Genomic DNA, 18,620 nt, shown 5'->3' on the forward strand with positions numbered 1-18,620 from the left:
TACCTGCAATTTTCACCGACTGTTTTGGCATCTATTTTCTTTCCAGAGTAATTTGTGTAAGCTTCTCCTTTCAGTCTTGCTTGTTTTACAACATTTCTTTTATAACTTTGAGGATTGGCTTTTCTTTTTCCTCCAAGAGAAAATTCATCTTCTTCTGTAGAACTCATGATGCTTAATGATGCTGTTCAAGGTTTGAAACTTTGAAGTTTACAACAATGCAAATTCCACACAGTGTGAGTGGGTTTTGATTGGCCTTTGATCTAACTGGTGATATTTGCTCCCAACTTAACAATACAACTAATTATTGTTTAAAAGGCAGATGTCCAGGACATCTGACTTTTTAACAATATCTCAAGATCATTACAGCATTTTTAACTTATTTGTAACTAAGATATTGCTGCCCTTTTAACATAGAATGATGTATTTACCCTTATAGTTTCATTATCTGTGAAAAAGTAAAAAAAAACAAAAAACAAAAAAAGTGACATCTGCCCTTTTAACAAATGCCCATATTATGTTCATTTAATATGTGTATGTATTTGTATGATTTAAATTGTTAAAAATGGAATTGTGTTTTTAAAGTTAATTTATTCCTATAATTTTTTTTTCCTTGACCCACTTTGTGTCAAATAATTATCTCTGTTTGTGTTAAGTACGAGTATGTGTTTAGAACTCCCTGAGCACGAGTTTTTTTTACTTCTTCAGGGAAGAATTAAGACTGTATTTTTGTACATGTTATTTTACTAACAATAAACAACAATAAACAATTGTTAAAAAAATACAAATCCAAATGTAGCAAAACAATTAACATTAGAAACAATTAATAGCAAATATCGTTGTGAAACTTGGCTACACATTTACAGTGATTCATCTTTATAAAACGATTTTGATGCTGCAGGAGCTGGAGGAACTTGTAAATTTTTCTCCTTCTATAAAGAAGTCAGGAAGGACTGCACAAACTGTGATGGAGGAGTTGAAGCTGTATGCACTATTCTAACCAAACTACTTCAAATAAAAAATAAATTGTAAATTTTTTTCCTTCTATAAAGAAGTCAGGAAGAACTCCACAAACTTTGATGGAGGAGTTGAAGCTGTATGCACTATTCTAACCAAACTACTTCAAATAAAAAAATAAATTTTCCAAACCTGTAATCTTCATTGACTCAAAAGCAGCTATACAAGCTACAGCTAATAATAGTTCACAGAAAACTGACACAACTTCTCAGTGCTGCACCCTCATCAAGAAGCTCCAAAAACTGGCAAGAAAATAGTTCTGCAATAGGTTCCAGTGCACTGCGGCTATACAGGTAATCAATTGGTGGGTCAACTGGCTGCAAAAGGCTGCACCCTAATAGAAAAACATATTACTGAAAAATCATTTATTTCTGTCATATTAAATAAAAAATTTCAATACAAACAACAATTTTTGAACAGAATAAAGGAATCGGCTAAAGATAACTCATGGGAACCCCTCCTCCAAAATTTAAAGATCATCCCTGAAGAACCAAGAAATTCAGCACTGATAGCCTTCCGTCTTCTGACCGGGCATGATTGTTTGGCAGCTCATTTATATATAATTGGCATCTCCATCTCACCCAATTGTGTGTTATGTGGAAAGGACGTAATCATGGATAAGCACCACCTGGAAAATTGAGAAGCCTTGCCTGTTCACCTCAACACCACGGAAAAATATTCGACTGCAAGACGGCTGATGGCTTCATTGCCATTATAGCAGAACTTTGGCTACCTACCAACCAACCAACCTTACTTACTTACTTGCTTACTTACTTACTTACTGGCTTTTAAGGAACCCGGAGGTTCATTGCCGTCCTGACATAAGCCCGCCATTGGTCCCTATCCTGAGCAAGATTAATCCATTCTCTATCATCATATCCCACCTCCCTCACATCCATTTTAATATTATCCTCCCATCTACGTCTCGGCCTTCCCAAAGGTCTTTTTCCCTCCGGCCTCCCAACTAACACTCTATATGTATTTCTGGATTCGCCCATACGTGCTACGTGCCCTGCCCATCTCAAACGTCTGGATTTAATGTTCCTAATTACGGCAGGTGAAGAATACAATGCGTGCAGTTCTGTGTTGTGTAACTTTCTCCATTCTCCTGTAACTTCATCCCTCTTAGCCCCAAATATTTTCCTAAGCACCTTATTCTCAAACACCCTTAACCTATGTTCCTCTCTCAAAGTGAGAGTCCAAGTTTCACAACCATAAAGAACAACCGGTAATATAACTGTTTTATAAATTCTAACTTTCAGATTTTTTGACAGCAGACTGGATGATAAAAGCTTCTCAACCGAATAATAACAGGCATTTCCCATATTTATTCTGTGTTTAATTTCCTCCCGACCATATTGGTGTTCTCTGAATGAGCTGCGTTTTGAGTATTAGTTTAATCAAAAGTGAATATGTGTTGTGTATTGCATATTAATTTTGTGTAAAATGACACATTGAAGTCATTATTTGTACAATTAAAAGAGAAACTGTTTCCAAGTTGGACATATGAAACAAAATGAGCTTACAAAGACAGAAGATCGACACCGAATTTACATATTAAAAAAAGCACATGGAGGAAAACAAAATATAAATTTTCAATTTTCATGGTATGAGAAATATCCTTCGCTAAGAGTGTTATGAGACATATCGTCGTTGTTCCTGCAATAACTCCTATGTGACATATTTATCGATTTTCAGGTTTTTGCTCTATTAAATAACTTAAATAGTGATACAGCAAACAATAAAATCTCCTATATGCAATTATATTTCTTTGTTTCGAAAATGTAGGAATTCACAGTCTCCTATGTACGGCTGCCATAGGATGAATAAATGTGTTTTTTCTTCCTACTGAAAACTTTTATATTTTGCACATAGGAGTTATTGCAGGAACAACAACGATATATCTGTATTCTCTTCTGGGGTGAAAATGAGTGGACCTCATCTTCTTGAGGGGTCTGTCACAAAAACAAATGATAGAAAATCCGAGAATCTTCTGCTTTATAAAAATATATAAAGAAAGCAAATTTTTTCAGCTTAGGTACCCAGTATTTATACCTTAGCTTCATCACTGGTATGTAGAGCCCGGATTTTATGTAATTACATATTTTGTTCCTATATATGTAGCTATAAGGAAAGCTAAAATGTCGGCGAATCATATCAAAGGGATAATTATTCCAAAGGTTTAAGTTACTTATTTTTAACATTTTGGTGCATAATAAATATTTTGGAATATTTTACATATTTTGAAAAAATACACATTTTTTTCACCAATTTTCCCTCTACTTAATTCTTAAGTTATACATTTTAAAATTGTCTTGATAAAAACTCAACACACTAGAACAATATGAAATATACAGACACACTAAAACACAGCCAGATCAAATTCTCAACACACAGATCAATTTCAGAACACACACACTATTTGACACCACATTTCAACAATTTTCACTTATCGAACGCACCCACACAACAGGCAGCGAAGTTCAAGATGACGCCAAGATCTAGTAGGCTCTGAGGATGGTGTGAAGAAGCACCGAAACAGCTGTAAGCCGCACATGCTTACACAATTAACACGAATAAGATCGCAGTCTAATCAATTATTTAGTTTTAAAATTGTCTATAAAGCTTATTTCTTCGTCTCTAGTGCGTAAATATAATTTAATAATTGAAAATAATAACGTATTCTGTGAAAAAATGGACATCTGTTTGCAATGCTAATAGTGTGTATATCCCTTAAGAAGTAACGGTAAAGTAGGAACAAATACCACTGCGAAGGGTGGGTCATTGTACTGCTAACGCGATGAAGGAAAAAGTGAAAGTTACCCTGTGGATATGACCATTTCGCACAAACATCGTCAATCAGATTGCTCTAAAAGAAAACAATAGTTTTTTCTGTTTTCTTAAGAAGCTTATTTTGACCTCAGGTGATACAAATAGCTAGTCTACTGCTATTCGCATCCAAGCTTAAAGACCGGATTTCAATTGACGATTCCTTTACTACGATGATAAAATCGTGCTGTGCAAAGTTTGTGACACGCATTGGGTACTCCATGAAGTCACAATTAGAACAGCATTTAGAAACTGAACTTCACATGAGAAATAAAAGTCGTGCTCTGTCGAAAAGAAAGAAGTTCTTCTTATACAAGTGGTGCTGAAACATTCTTCGTCTTGTACCAGTGAATTTAATAAAAATTTGTGCATGGCAATGGTTGCTGCAAACATACCATGGTATAAACTTGGAGTTCAAAAGTTTCAAGCTTTCCTACGCAAATACTACAACTTCAATATTTCGCATGAATCAACGCTCCATAAAAATTATTTGAACTCCTGCTACTCTGACACAATGGAAACAATTAGTGCTGAACTTGATGATTCCTACTTATGGGTTGCCACTGACGAGACGATCAATGACAGCAGAAAATATGGAAAAATATTTAATTATTAATTGCGCCACCAAACAATAATTAATTGACGTTGGACCACATGTGCACCTGTAATTTTTCATTAGTGTGCAAAAATATATCTAATAAAGTTTAATTTTTAAATTACATATTTTTTTATTTATTACATATTTATCTACATATTTTGCCATTTTTAGCCACATATTTATGTACATATTTCTCATTTTCATATTACATAAAATCCTGCTCTACTGATATGTGTGTCAATTTATTATTGTGTACTAAAAGGAAGGTGGGTATAAAGCAGATAATAATAACACATACATATTTCCTTGTGGAAGTGGAATAAAATAAAGTTCTTAATGGAAAGCTTACAGTCCCAAAGCTGATATGAATATATCTTCTCTACAAAGTAAAGAAGTATGTGTTTAAAAATTGATTTCAATAAATGTTTATCATATGAAGATCCAGTGTTATAACAATTATAAAAAGTCTGTCAGCAACATACATTTTGATTTATGTAACTTATGTATACTAAAGTATTACCGGTACTTACTTTCAATACCGGTACTTTTCTCAATCTTAGAATCTCCTTGTTTTCCTTAGCAAGACTGTTGTGCAGAATATCTTGTAGGAGATCCTACTTTGAATCAGATAACTGCAATGCACCACTCGGCAGCTATGAATAAAAAAAGAAACCAGTAATAATTATGCTGGAAAGAGTATGAGGCGTTGTGGATACTTTGTATTAGGAGCAAACTTGAAATCGTGATTCTTTGTTGAGTTCACCCTACTATACGCAATGCCTCATATATTCCATTGCTTTTTTAAATCAATTTTCTGTATTTTTCCTTATACAGAGTGAACCGTAAGTAATGTCATTAATTTCTCGTTCTCGTTCTGCAAAAGAATTTTACAATCTAGCAGGATAGAAATGGGGATGCTCTAGGAATACTTTGAACACTACATACAAAATGTTTATACAGCCAGTGCTGACATACTGCTGAGAAATTTTAATTACTTCAACTTCCATAAACGAAGTAGAATATGTTCAAAACCAGGCTCTCAGGCTCTTTACTGGTGGAATCAAAACACCTCCAATAGATTCTATAAGATTTCTCACTAATATTAACAGCGTCAAAATGACAATAGAAGAAAAAGCACTAGTTCAATATGAAAAACTTATCAGATTACCAGGAAACAATTGGCATTCATACAGTCCTCTCTGTAGATTGAAAACTCAAGAAAGTTTCATATCCATTGTTCAAGAATTAAAACAGAAAATCAATATCCCGAATTTAAAAGAAAACTTACAAATTAAACCAAACTCTTTAACTCTATTAAATATAGAATATAATCTAAATTTAACAGAAGAAATACTGAAATCAGAAGTGAACACTGAAATAATGAAGCAATTGTCTTTAGAGACACTTAATATTAGGTACCCTCCATAAAACTGGCTTCATTTATACACCAATGGATCCTTGATCTCCAGAGAACAAGGTGCCGGTGCAGGTGTTACGTGCTGTCTCTTCTCATTTTATAGTTCTCTTGGGTATGGAACAACAAGTTTTGGTGGAGAAATCATTGCAATAAGTGAAGGTCTCAGGAATCTTCTATGCCACATCAATAAATTTAAGAATGTAGTTATATTGTCAGACTCCAAAGCAGCTATTCTATCAATAATCTCTAAACACACACCTTCATCTCAAACAGCAGAAATAACTAAAATCCTCTCTCAATTAATATCACTCAATAAAAGAACTGTATTCCAATGGATATCATCCCATTGTGGAATCCTGGAAAACGAGAATGCGGATGCTTTAGCAAAGAAGGGCAGCACTGCTATTTACAGACCTGTTACTAAATCTAAATATTACTTTGTGAAAAGATTTATTACATCTACATACTTAGACTTCAACAAACAAAATTTGATAACACAATCTCAAGGGAAAAAAATGGAACTCTGTGCATCATAATCCACAGTTAATTCCCGATTTACCACGAAAATCGTCTGTAGCTGCATTTAGATTGGCAACAGGCCATGATTGTTTGGCCAAACACCTGCATAGAATTGGAATATATCAGTCCACTAACTGCCCATTGTGCAACTCAAGCCAAGAAATGGATTCGGAACACCTCAAAATCTGTGCTTCAGTGGCTGACCATGATAATATCTTTGAAAAATATTGGAGTGCAAGAGGTCAAATGACTTTATTGTCAAACGCCTGGCATTAGAATACAACAACAAGAATCTTACATTTATCCAGATTCAATTTCTGCACATTTAAAGAACAAAACTAAAATTCTTTCAATCATTCATTATCATAATTCATTGCCCTCTTAAATTGACTGAGCATACTGGGAATTAAATCAGTGCCTTTCCCAAAACATGCTATGAAATGTTTCATATAAAACAATTTTTATCTCCAAAAGGAAGCAAAAACGAGCAAAATTGTATTAAACTGCTTTGTTTGAAATACCTCAAACAACTCCCTGAAATTAATGATAGTACTTACGGTTCACTCTGTGAATATTAAGCTCTAGTAGACTCACTGTATCATTTAATGATATTGAAATGAATATCTGTTCCCTGTGTTTCTTTTGGTCAGTAACAGGTTGGAAGGATATTAATAGAGCCTACTTTCAGATCTCCTATATGTTTAAGCCAGAAAATTTATAGTAAAGCAATTCTTATTTCTTTTAACGTGTATGAGTTCTGTTCAACACTAGGTAATATAGAAATTTGGTCGATACATTTTCAGGCCAGTTTTGTCGTGCATATAATTTCTAAACTACACGACACATTCCAATAAAGTAAATGGAGACCGACAGAAGGATAAATGTATCCAACATATCATTGAGTTGGAGTGAGTGACATTATCTATCTTCACTGCGGTAAAGGGGAAGTTTAGGCACGAATTGGCAGGTCCCATAGTAGCCTTGGCAGTGTAACTCGAGAATGCAAAGCGATAGAACATTTACAATTGAGATGCATTTTTGCTAAACTCAATCGATGCACAAAACTACTTTTCTCAGAAAACGAGTTTTATTGTATACACAGTTTATGTTGTGGGAAGGAGATATTTCTAATCATCCTCTACGCACGGTATGAACCGAGTTGTGCAAAATCTAACTGCATGGGTGATACAGAAGCTAAACACCATATGATTGTGATATATAACTCATTTTCGCAAAATTTTGCATCTATCGAGTTTAGCAAAAACGCTCCTCAATTGTGTAAATGATTCGTAACGAACCAGGCTACAATTCCAATTGAGAAACAATCAATAGTCGACAAGTTAAATTGAAAAAATTCCGAAGTGCAATTGAATGAAGAGAAAAAATTCACAATGTCGAGACATATGCAGCACAAAGGGGAGTGGGAGTACAAGCAATGGGTAGCAAACGATACAGTACAATGGTTAATGTAGCAACCGACATATTTACTTTCAATGCATACAAGGTTGGGACAGAATTTCATGTAACTACTAAAACGTTGAATTATATGACAAACAAAAATCTTTATCCCTCACCATCTGTTGTACATGATTAGCTAAGAACTGCAGACCTCCCATTAAAAAAAAAAAACAATCCAAGCATCCCTGCTTTGTAAATATTGATATTGTAATGGTATGTGTATGAATGATTTGTCTTTGTAATCCGGCAGGATGTAATGACATGTATGAGTGCTGTTTATTTATAATTTTAGAGCATGTGCATTCAGAAAAGGATTTTCGATGTGGTAAATTCTTATATGTTTTCTTCTTTCTACGCGCATGCGTCGATGGCCCTTTGGCCGCCAGTTCGATGGTGCAGACTGAGTCAGTCTGTAGTTGACTAGAGCTGGAGCCATCAGCTCAGACTGGAAAGGCTTGGTGTCCGTGTTTGGGAACCATAGGCCTATATCTCAACCTATGATGTGAAGGTAAACTGGCCACTGTACTTGGGTTTTTCTCTAAAACTAATTAAATTATAGCCCACCGAGTTTTTCTTTTGTGTATATTGTGGGATTTTGGTGAAATTATTTAAATTCTAAAAGATGTTTTCCTTTCCCTTTGAAGATTGGCCGTGGCACTTAAAGATTTTGCTAGGCTGAAACGAATCCACATCGTCAGTCTGCGTGCTGTAATGATTAGTTAAGATTGTGATTTATTCTGATAGAATAACAAAGATCATGAGCTGATTATATATAGATATGAGATGAATAATGTTGAATGACTGAATTTTAATTTTATTGTTATTGTTAAAATAAATTCTCAGTGTCAGTTTAATGTTGCTCAAAAACAAACACAATTTTGTACATTTAGCTTGTCTAATTTTTCAACATTATGAAACTGGTTTAATCAAAGGTTTTGAGGTTTAAAGAGAATTGTTGGTTTAAGGTTGAGTTTACTTAGTGAAAAATAAAGTTTTGATACAAATTGCATATTTCGTAGCGTAAGAATTTATTATAATCTTTGGTAGAAAAAGATAACTTCAGTACCATGTTACCGTAATATCACTCATCACCTGGCAATCCTGTGTGTAGCTACATGTCGTCTTTGTTCCTGCAATAACTCCTATGTGACATATTTATCGATTTTCAGGTTTTTTTCTAGTGATACAGCAAGTAATAAAATCTCCTATATGTAATTATATTTCTTCCTTTCGAAAATGTAAGAATTCACAACCCCCTATCTACGATGATGAATAAATGCGTTTTTCCCCCTACTGAAAAATTGTGTATTTTGCACATAGGAGCTATTGTAGAAACAACGACGATATAAGTCACTCAGCAGTCCTAGTATAATGGCAGTTGACATTGGGTCTATACTTCAACGTATATGCCTAACTTGGAGTCAGGCCATAAAGGGAAACATTGAGGGAAGAGAATTCGATCCGGTGCTGTGGATTGAATTCGGCATAGCTCAGTGGTCAGAGCACGTCAACTTATATGCCTAACTTGGAGTCAGGCCATAAAGGGAAACACTGAAGGAGGAGAATTCGATCCTGTGCTGTGGATTGAATTCAGCATAGCTGAGTGGTCAGAGAACTTGGTACGTAGAACCAAGGACCCGAGTTCGATCCCCAACACCGGAGCGAATTTTTCTCCTCAAATATTAATAATGAATTTACTTTGATTGATATATTTTGAATTTTAAGGTCATTTCAAAGGTCAGTTTAATAATATATGAGGTGTCACTGTATAAGGATCATGTGCAGAGACTAAGTAGAAGGCAGAGAATAGGAAAGATTTGAGAATGCTGGGTTTGCAGTGAAAGGCCTGCCTTTGGGCAGAACACGTGTGTGTGTGTGTGTGTGTGTGTGCGTGCGTGCGTGCGTGCGTGCGTGCGTGCGTGTATTTTGAGAAGCCTCTTACAAATCCTAAGGAATTGAAATGAGAGAAATTTTAGCAGTCTATATATATTTTTGGGCAGGCTGAAAACAAACCATCATCTTTCTTATCATTCATCTCGGGGAAGGATTACAGCAAAGAGAGAAAATACTGCAATGGAAGAAAACTGGATTTGCAAGAATTTTACAATGGACAAATATTTAACATACCTTTCTGTATAATGGCAAAGAACATGATTTTCATGACATTTTTATTTCATATTTGGAATTACGTTGGTAATTTTAATATTCTAATTACACAACTTAATACAACATTAGCCAACATTTTAAGAACTTTAATTGAGTCACATTGCAAAATGTTGGTCATACCTGAGTATATTCATCAGAAGTCAATATCCGGTCACTGTTATCTGGTATTTCATGAGAAGTCCCGGTACATGAAGTATGATGTTCAAGATTAGGTTTCTGAAAATATACAGAATTTGATGTTATAAATTTAATAAGAATAATTATAATACTCATTGGTCATTCCACAAAAAGTATTTCACATCTAGGTCTACAATATCTTTTTAATAGATATTATTGATAACTGATTAAATGACGATTTTACTAGTGTTAATTATGTAAGCATGTGTGGCTTACAGCTGTTTCGGTGTTACTTGACACCATCCTCAGAGCCTACTAGATCTCGACATTATCTCAACTTCGCTGCCTGTTGTGTGGGTGCGTTCATGTGATGAAGAGTTGTGTTAAATAGTGTGTGTGTTCTGAAATTGATCTGTGTGTTGAGAATTTGATTAGGGTGTGTTTTAGTGTGTCTGTATATTTCATATTGTTCTAGTGTGTTGAGGTTTTGGTTTTTGGGTTGTATGTGTAGGATTTCCATGTCTGTATTTATGTTATTGTATGTGTGGTTGGCGTTAGTTACGTGTTCGGCATATGTAGATGTATTATGTCCTCTGGTTGTTTAATGTGTTCTTCTCAGATATAACTGTATTACATAATATTTTATTATTTGCAACAGGTTTTTCCTTATATGACTATGTAATAAGTTCAGATAATACAATGGAAAAATATGCCAAATATAGATTTAGAAACAAAATGAGACTGGTTGGTATCAGGATTATTACAACAATAAAAAGAAATAAATTACACCAACCAGGATGACTACAACAACAATAATAATAAATAAATTGTATCTTGTAGTGAGAAAAAGCATATGTTTATTTGTTAGTCAAATGTAGCTCTATTTTCTAAGATGTCTGGTACCAGTATATCTAGTTCATTGACTTTGTACATATTGACTTTTCTCTTGACCAATTTCAGTACTGGTACCTATTGCGTTGGCAGTATAATAGGTCCTCCTTTAAGAACTCTTCCCACCCCCACGTTCAATAGTAGAATGCACAGAGTCAATCTCATTCTGGGTATGCCCTGATTAAAAATTTCTGTGCTATGACCACGGAAAGGAAGTTCATGCCCTGAAAACATGAAGAATATGTATGCATTTATGCCGTAAAAATACATAAATATGCTACAAAATATGCATTATCAGTCTGAGATTATTTTAACAGAATAATAAGGTACCGGTATAGGTAACTTACGTTTAGTCTATGGATTTTGAAGTGGTTGTCTCACTGCTGAATGCTCCATTTATGCTGTTACAGTTCACAACTAAGCAGTGACGTATGTTTTCTGTTGTCATTCTTCGCCTGTTGTCTCTCAGTATAGCTTTGTAGCGTGAAAAACTTCGTTCTACGTCACAAGAAGTAAGAGGGGCTTGCACAAAAGCTGGGAGCTGTTCTATAGAAAATTTTCTTGGTTTTTGGGGTGTTTTTCCTTCAAGAATATCTTGAATTTCTTTAAGTTGATAATAACCAGGGTTTTTGGAAAGAATATTTGCTGTTTTCTCGTTCACTTTATCTCCTACATTTCCTAGAACTGATGTTAAACTGGACATTGTTCTATCGAAATCTGCTAAAGACTGCAGTAAAGGAATACCAATTGCTAACTTGAGAGGCTCTCTATGAGGGCGTCATCGTTACATTCAAAATTCATAAACATAAATTAGTCGTGTTTACGAGGTTACACACTTTTAAAAAGGAGGGAAAGACTAATAAACATACATAATATGCAGTTTCCCTGCATAAATATTAAAATATGATGTTTTATAAATAAAGGCAAAATATGCACTTTTATGCACAATAAAAGTAATATCATTGTATTCGGAAATTTGTGATTCATGTAGATAATCTTTCAGCATATTCACACAACAATAGAGAACAAATATGCAAGTGCATGAAATTCCTTTCCCTAGTTATGACATTATATGACTCAGGTTAGTTACGCAGTACAAAAGCAATGAGGCAATGGATTTGTTCTTGTTTTGTCCACCACAATTGTCTAAAAATAAAATTACCTGGTTTTTTACTGTGTTGGGCAAAGAAGTAAGAAATTTATAGAGACATGTGTCAATCTGATTTGAACCTCTTTTGGCCAAGCCCTTATATAAAAAATAACAATGGCCCTGGCTGTCTGTGATGTCATTCATATATATATATATATATAAATCCCCCCCCCCCGCTGTTATTTATACTTGCTTTAACATCTTTGGTGACATCACGGGTTAATCTTCTGGGTGAAATCCGAAGGCCTGTGTACTATTGTTGAGACTAGTTCTATTGTTGTGAACTAGATGGCGACTGTATATGTATTACTGATTTGTTATGAATACGATTTAGGTGATGAATGAGGCCGGTGATTTTCAAAGACATTGTGGCCCGAATTTCCTGGCATTTGGCTTACGTTTGAGGGAAAACCCTGAAAAACCTCAACCAGGAAATTCAACCCGACCAGGAATCGAACCCGGGCCCTCTGCGTAAGAGACCAGCATGCTGACCCCTACACCACAGAGCCGGTCATATTCATATATTGTGAGATTGTAACAGGACAGTTTTCTTTTATAGTATAAAGATGAACACTCACCACAAGATGAAATAAGTAGCCTACTACCTGAAGATCAGAGTAGCACAAAACTTTGCTTGGAGCCTGTTTTGCTGATTCAATATCTTTAGTCTTTGTAGCCCTTGATGTTTCTTTCCTTTATATCTCTACTAACTTAAATTACCCGGCGTTGCCCAGGTTTTAAATGTTGGTCTATATCTAAATAAACTGTTTGTTAGACTTATCGGAGACCTCGGCAAGGGAACTATATAAAACCAAAACGAACCATATTTATTTATGTTTTCTCCTCCCTAGTGACGAATATTAAAGAAAGTGCCACTAATATCCAAAGAAACTGACTAATCGAAATAATTCCATCTCACCTATGAATAGAGTTTTAACAACTTTAAGACCTTATGCTACAGGGATATTTAAGATATTTAACATTGTGATTGATGATAACATTTATCGTACCATGGCATTATGCATTATTAAGCCTTTCTGCCCACAATATATTTAATTTCCTTCAAGGCCAAACTACAATCTGTAACGGATGGATTCTATCAAATACATGGATTTCAGGGTGTTTTGCAGTAATGGAGACTATACTCATCAGAATTCACTCTCCTGGAGAAGGCAATGTAGAACACTACCACAACAGAAAATCATATTTTTCTATTAACGGCCAAGTCATTAGTGACCATAACTTATTAATAAGAGACGGATTAACAGTTACAGTAAAATAGGCTCTATATTATTATTGCAATATTATAATATTGTAATATTATCACAAATATTACTATAACTTATAATAATTGCTTAAAATCGAATGGCTATAATAGCAATACGTGGGATAAAAACATCATCTTCTTTCGCTTTTCCAGTTAATATTGCCACTCATATTATGTTTCGCATGAGTTTTTGACACAAATTCTTGTTAGTGCATAATTTTGGTGAATCAATATTTCGCAATAGTAGGTCTACTATGGCTATTCAATAATAAGTAAATTATGTGGTAGCAATCCTTGTAGTTTGAAAGAATTCTAGAATTCAATTGGATAAAACAGTCTGCTCACTATCTACAAAACTGCATTGAGGAATTTCATAATACGGTCCTGGACTGCGTAAAGATACTTATTGCATGAATTATTTAGTTTCAGCCTTCGTGATGTGTAACAACAATGTAATTTAATTTCGTGTAAAAATTTCCAAGGCCTCGTGAAAGTCTATGTTGAATACAAGAGACAATAATAAAGAACAATTGACTGTAGAAGATTTTGCATTTTAATATAATACATGAATATTTGATCTATTTATTTTTATTTTTTATATATTTAATTAATTTAACTTCCATTTACACAATTTTAATGTAGCCTATGTTCTTCTCCTGGTTATGAAGGTTAAATGTGCAAACTTTGGCACATATCGGTCAAAGCGTGTAGATTTGTATAGAGAACATACACACACATACATACATACATACATACATACATACATACATACATACATACATACATACATTCAATTTTATATATTAAGGTTATAACTTTCTTGCAGGTTTAATTTCTCTGTTTCTGTACCATGCTTATATGCAGTATATACACAACATTGATTTTTCTTAAGGATATAAAATATGAAGGATTAAAGTGAATTAAATACTGATCTGTAAGAACATGCACGATGATTAATATTTCAATACTACTTCGATGGTGAAGACAAAATTAATAACAACATTGTTTTTAAACAATGCAGGCAGCATTATGCTACCATTATTGTAAGTACTGCAAGGTGTGCAAAATTTAAACTCGAAGCATGGATATTTTCAGTACGAAAGTGTCACAAGTCAAAATGGAACATTGCTTTTAGCAACAGTTGAGAATGGAAAACTGTTACAACGTAAAATATAACACTTTCCAATTGAAAAAAAGACTAAATAGCATAACTTTAAAACTGTTATATGTGCATTTATGTCCTAGTAGGAAATTTTTAGAGTTGTAACTGTTACCCTCATCTAAAGATTAAGAAGATTAAAATTGAGATAAAACCTAATATTTTTACCCTTCTAGGGAGAAGATCTAAAAATATCAATATTCATGCACGTACAGAAGAATTATTGAAACACATACTTAGTGGTCAGTAATAATAATAATAATAATAATAATAATAATAATAATAATAATAATAATACATTATTAAGCGTGGCAATTGATGTTTCTATATACTCCTAATTGAACCGTTGAGCAAAGTAAACATAATATTACATTTTGTCCGAAAGAACAAGAAAAAAGTTCTTCATTCTTTACGATACAACCTCTTACTGCTTGTAGAGATAGAGTTTGTAGAGCGACATGATACTGCTACTGCTTGCCTTCAGTACATGAATGAAACACACAGCAATGTACAGTAAACTCCTCGTACCCGTTTGAATGTCTGTGATTACAAGATGTAATCACGACACCCACTTTGGTCACCGCTGTTCTAGAGGAAGAGAGGAGAGAATGCGTAACTATTTTGTATACCAACATACCTGAGTTATGTATCCCGACCCCGGTGGTCAAGCTACGAGCCCCAGAGGCCCAAAACTTAAGGTTCTAATAATTTAATATTAATATCATTATAATACACGAATAAGAATCATTCTGGCCAGACATATAGTCTGGGATTTATCGCTAAGAAAATAACTCATGACTTTAAGTCGTGCGTCTTATCGCCTCACAAGGGTACGAGTCACAGTTCACCCTAGCTGGACTCATACAGTATAGGATGACACCCCATCACAGGGCCATGACTGTCAATATGCAACATTATTCTGTCAGACCATGTAAGTTTGACACCAGAATTGACACGTGACCCAAGCCTGGAAGAATTGAATAAAACTGAGGGTTTTCAGCCACTCACCCTCTTTCGTTTAGCTGTCGTCGAAGTTGTAATAACTGACCAGTAGGCTTCACGTCTCAAGTCTTGGGTTCAAACCCTGACTGATTACCTAGCTGACACGTAGTTCAGTCTAAGGGAATTGTACATTTCAGAACCGGCTATACAGGATTGAAAATAAACCAAGTATCATAAAACCTGGCTTCTCATTTCGGTTGAATAAGATATCACACAGCGCGAAGTGAACCAATGGAACCGTGGCTTCAAGTTCGCGATATACAGTACAAATACTTGTTAAGCTGCAAAACTTAACTCCTGTACCTGCTCTGTGACGTCACATATACTTTGTATCAGACAACCTCATTCCAGTTTATAGGTAGCTGAATTACAAAGCTTAATTATTATTATGGGGTGTATACAGCAGTAGCGGCTCGTACCTGAAAAAGTAGGTGAAGCACAAAATTGTTGCAAAGTTTTCAAAGCCCATGTAGGCTAGTTGTATTGATAATCGGAACTCTATGTAACTAAAGTAATTCCCTCCCATAAATTCCCATGATATTCAATCGTGAAAGTGATTTCATTGCATTTATTTCTGCCAGTTATCAATGCACTTACCGGTACATATAAATTAAGATATGGAGAGTCCACTGCAAGAATGATGGATGTCATTTGGAATACATTCTTCAGGAGAAACAATTGAAAGTTTGAAATGCTTAGCGCTCAAAGCTTAACTGTGATTTTCCGATCATTACTGGACAATGACTATCAATGTTAATGCCATATAACTCTCTATGTATATTCTGTATGTCTTAAGCTATGCATTGACAGTCTTGTTTCATTTTCGAAAAGAAAGTAACATCCATCATTCTTGCAGTGGACTCTTCATATGCTTATTGCTTACCTATCTTGTACACTAAGTTGATTCTCCATTCCTTCAGGGCTGCGAACCTGCCAATAATGTTCTCATGGAGGGGCTGTGATTCCATCATCTTGTCCAACATATCTTTTTGGAGCGAAATATTCCCTAACGCTGACAGTCTCTACTGTGACATTGAGTTTCTTTGTTTTGTTTTTATTCGTTTTAAACACGAGAAGCTCCTCTCGACCGGTACGCTAGTAAGACGGTAGTATTGAAATGAGGGAATATAACTTATACACTTCTCCAAATACATCTTTGTGTCACGAAGAAGTCTAGCACTTTCTTAACTGGTATATTCCTATATTCACTGTTCTGGTATAAAACTCAAGTTCACTTTTTGGAACCTGCGTCTTTTTTAATATGTTGAAATAGCTAGCTTATAGTGAAAAAAGCGGATCATGTGGGAAATTTCTACTATAGGTAATTGTCAAATTTGGAAGTATCAGCAAGGCTGACGAAACGAAGTTTTTCTAAATCCCCAAATCTTTTATCGATCTGCATGGTGATGTTGTCAATGATCTCAAAGAACAATATCTTGTAATTACGATCATGTTCTACATCACTTTTTCCACTGTAGCCGCAGTCTGTACTTTCTCCCTGAGAATTCACTTCTACTTTTTGCTACGTTCAAAATTCTAGCATATCGCAGTACGCCATCTGAAATTTCCACATTAAGCGAAGAAGTGCTTTCGTCATGGCCCCGAAATGATAATTCCTGCTTGCTTAAATACAAAGCAGTGTCGATGACTGACCGCATAACATGTCTGTTTAAACTAACATTTTCAATATATTGCACTAACAATAGCCTAGCTTTTTTTTCAGGTTATTCCCAATAGTGTTCATATTTTTCTGTAAATTTTTGAACTGCAGCACGCGCTTTAAAAAAATGTTCCGCCGAATTTTCATGTTTTTGTAGAGCACGACTAACATTATTTTAGAAAATCACTGAATCCAGTTTCATTCCACACATTTTTTTTTAACTCCAAGTAGTAGGCATGACTAACAAAATAGTATTTCAATGTAGTGGCTCCCACACAACCACTCACTGATGCTTGCAGTACCATGAAGTTTTAAAATTAAGTTCGTATGATTTACCAGCTTGTGAGTTTACCTTTTTTACAGTTTATGTCTAAAATTGGTTGAGTTCTGTCTAGAAACAATAGATATCTCCTATACTGCTCACACGATTAAACGAGGTTTGAATTAATGTACACACTGTGTCACTGAAGGGATTCATTTTCACATTGCAACATAACAATACAAAAACTTATAGGGTAGGTCCTAACACACTTATTAGAAATTAATTAAAAACTGAAATGCACTTAATATCTTCACCTATTAAAGTGATAAGTAAAATAAATTATATTTTAAAAATTAGGCCTATCACAACTGAATAGCTCGACATATGCCTACCGACACAAAACACGACAAAAAACAGACTGAGGAAAGGCAAAAATCCATTCTCAACTTCCACTAAAAAGGCTGTGTTCAGAATATCAAACTTTCTTTCCATTGCTTTCATAGTATTAATTTTTAATGGAATTTTCCTATGAGCAACAGTAAAATTGTGGCCAGAAGAATAAAAAATGAAAGGAATGAAGATATCAGCACAAAAATTAAAATCATAAAACATAATAGGACCTATATAGGAAGAAGAATTGACGAAGCAGAAATTTTAGGAAAGAATTTTCTTTAGGACGGGCCATGTTGCTGGACAGACAAGTAGTCGTAAATCTCCGTGTCACCCATTATAGAAAGCGCATTGGCTGGGCTGAAGACCAAATACGTGTTCGTCACAGCAACACCCGTTTCTTGAAGAATGTGGAAGTGCGTGTCATTGTCATAGCAACCACCCTAACATAGAAGAACAAAATAATATTTTAAATCTGAGAATCATTGCCTCGTCGCTGCCGCTCAAGGAACTGAGACGTGAACAGCGGGAATATTAAAACAACCTGGTGATGCTGTACTTGACATTTATTGATTTATAGCGCTATAGTTTTTAAATTGAATAATTTAATACATGAAATATAAATCAAATGGCTCGCAAAATAACAAGTGAAATGTTCGAACCAATCGGGACAGGGACCTGTTCGGATTATCGAAATTTGGGATTAAGTGAGGGACAGGGA

The 18,620-nt window shown here is 34.6% G+C and overlaps 1 protein-coding gene across 4 annotated transcripts in view; it reads right to left on the minus strand.

The window, feature by feature from the left end:
• LOC138703183 (CD2 antigen cytoplasmic tail-binding protein 2 homolog) overlaps positions 1 to 18,029 on the minus strand; it is a 127,479-nt gene extending 109,450 nt beyond the window's left edge. Inside the window, exons 1-5 of one of the 4 annotated variants that reach the window (XM_069830861.1) lie at positions 11,357 to 12,225; positions 11,088 to 11,233; positions 10,122 to 10,217; positions 4,972 to 5,094; positions 1,147 to 1,348 (exon numbers count right to left, since the gene is read on the minus strand). In XM_069830861.1, the coding sequence (XP_069686962.1) occupies positions 1,147 to 1,159 (13 nt within the window). In that variant the 5' untranslated portion in view covers positions 1,160 to 1,348; positions 4,972 to 5,094; positions 10,122 to 10,217; positions 11,088 to 11,233; positions 11,357 to 12,225. Of the gene's footprint in view, positions 1 to 1,146; positions 1,368 to 4,971; positions 5,095 to 10,121; positions 10,218 to 11,087; positions 11,234 to 11,356; positions 12,226 to 16,470 lie in introns of those variants that run through there. The other 3 variants (XM_069830862.1, XM_069830863.1, XM_069830865.1) reach the window with 3 other exon arrangements.
• Between the last annotated feature and the right edge of the window lie 591 nt (positions 18,030 to 18,620).

Source organism: Periplaneta americana, chromosome 7 (assembly GCF_040183065.1).
Source record: "Periplaneta americana isolate PAMFEO1 chromosome 7, P.americana_PAMFEO1_priV1, whole genome shotgun sequence".
In the NCBI taxonomy this organism is placed as follows: Eukaryota; Metazoa; Arthropoda; class Insecta; order Blattodea; family Blattidae; genus Periplaneta; species Periplaneta americana.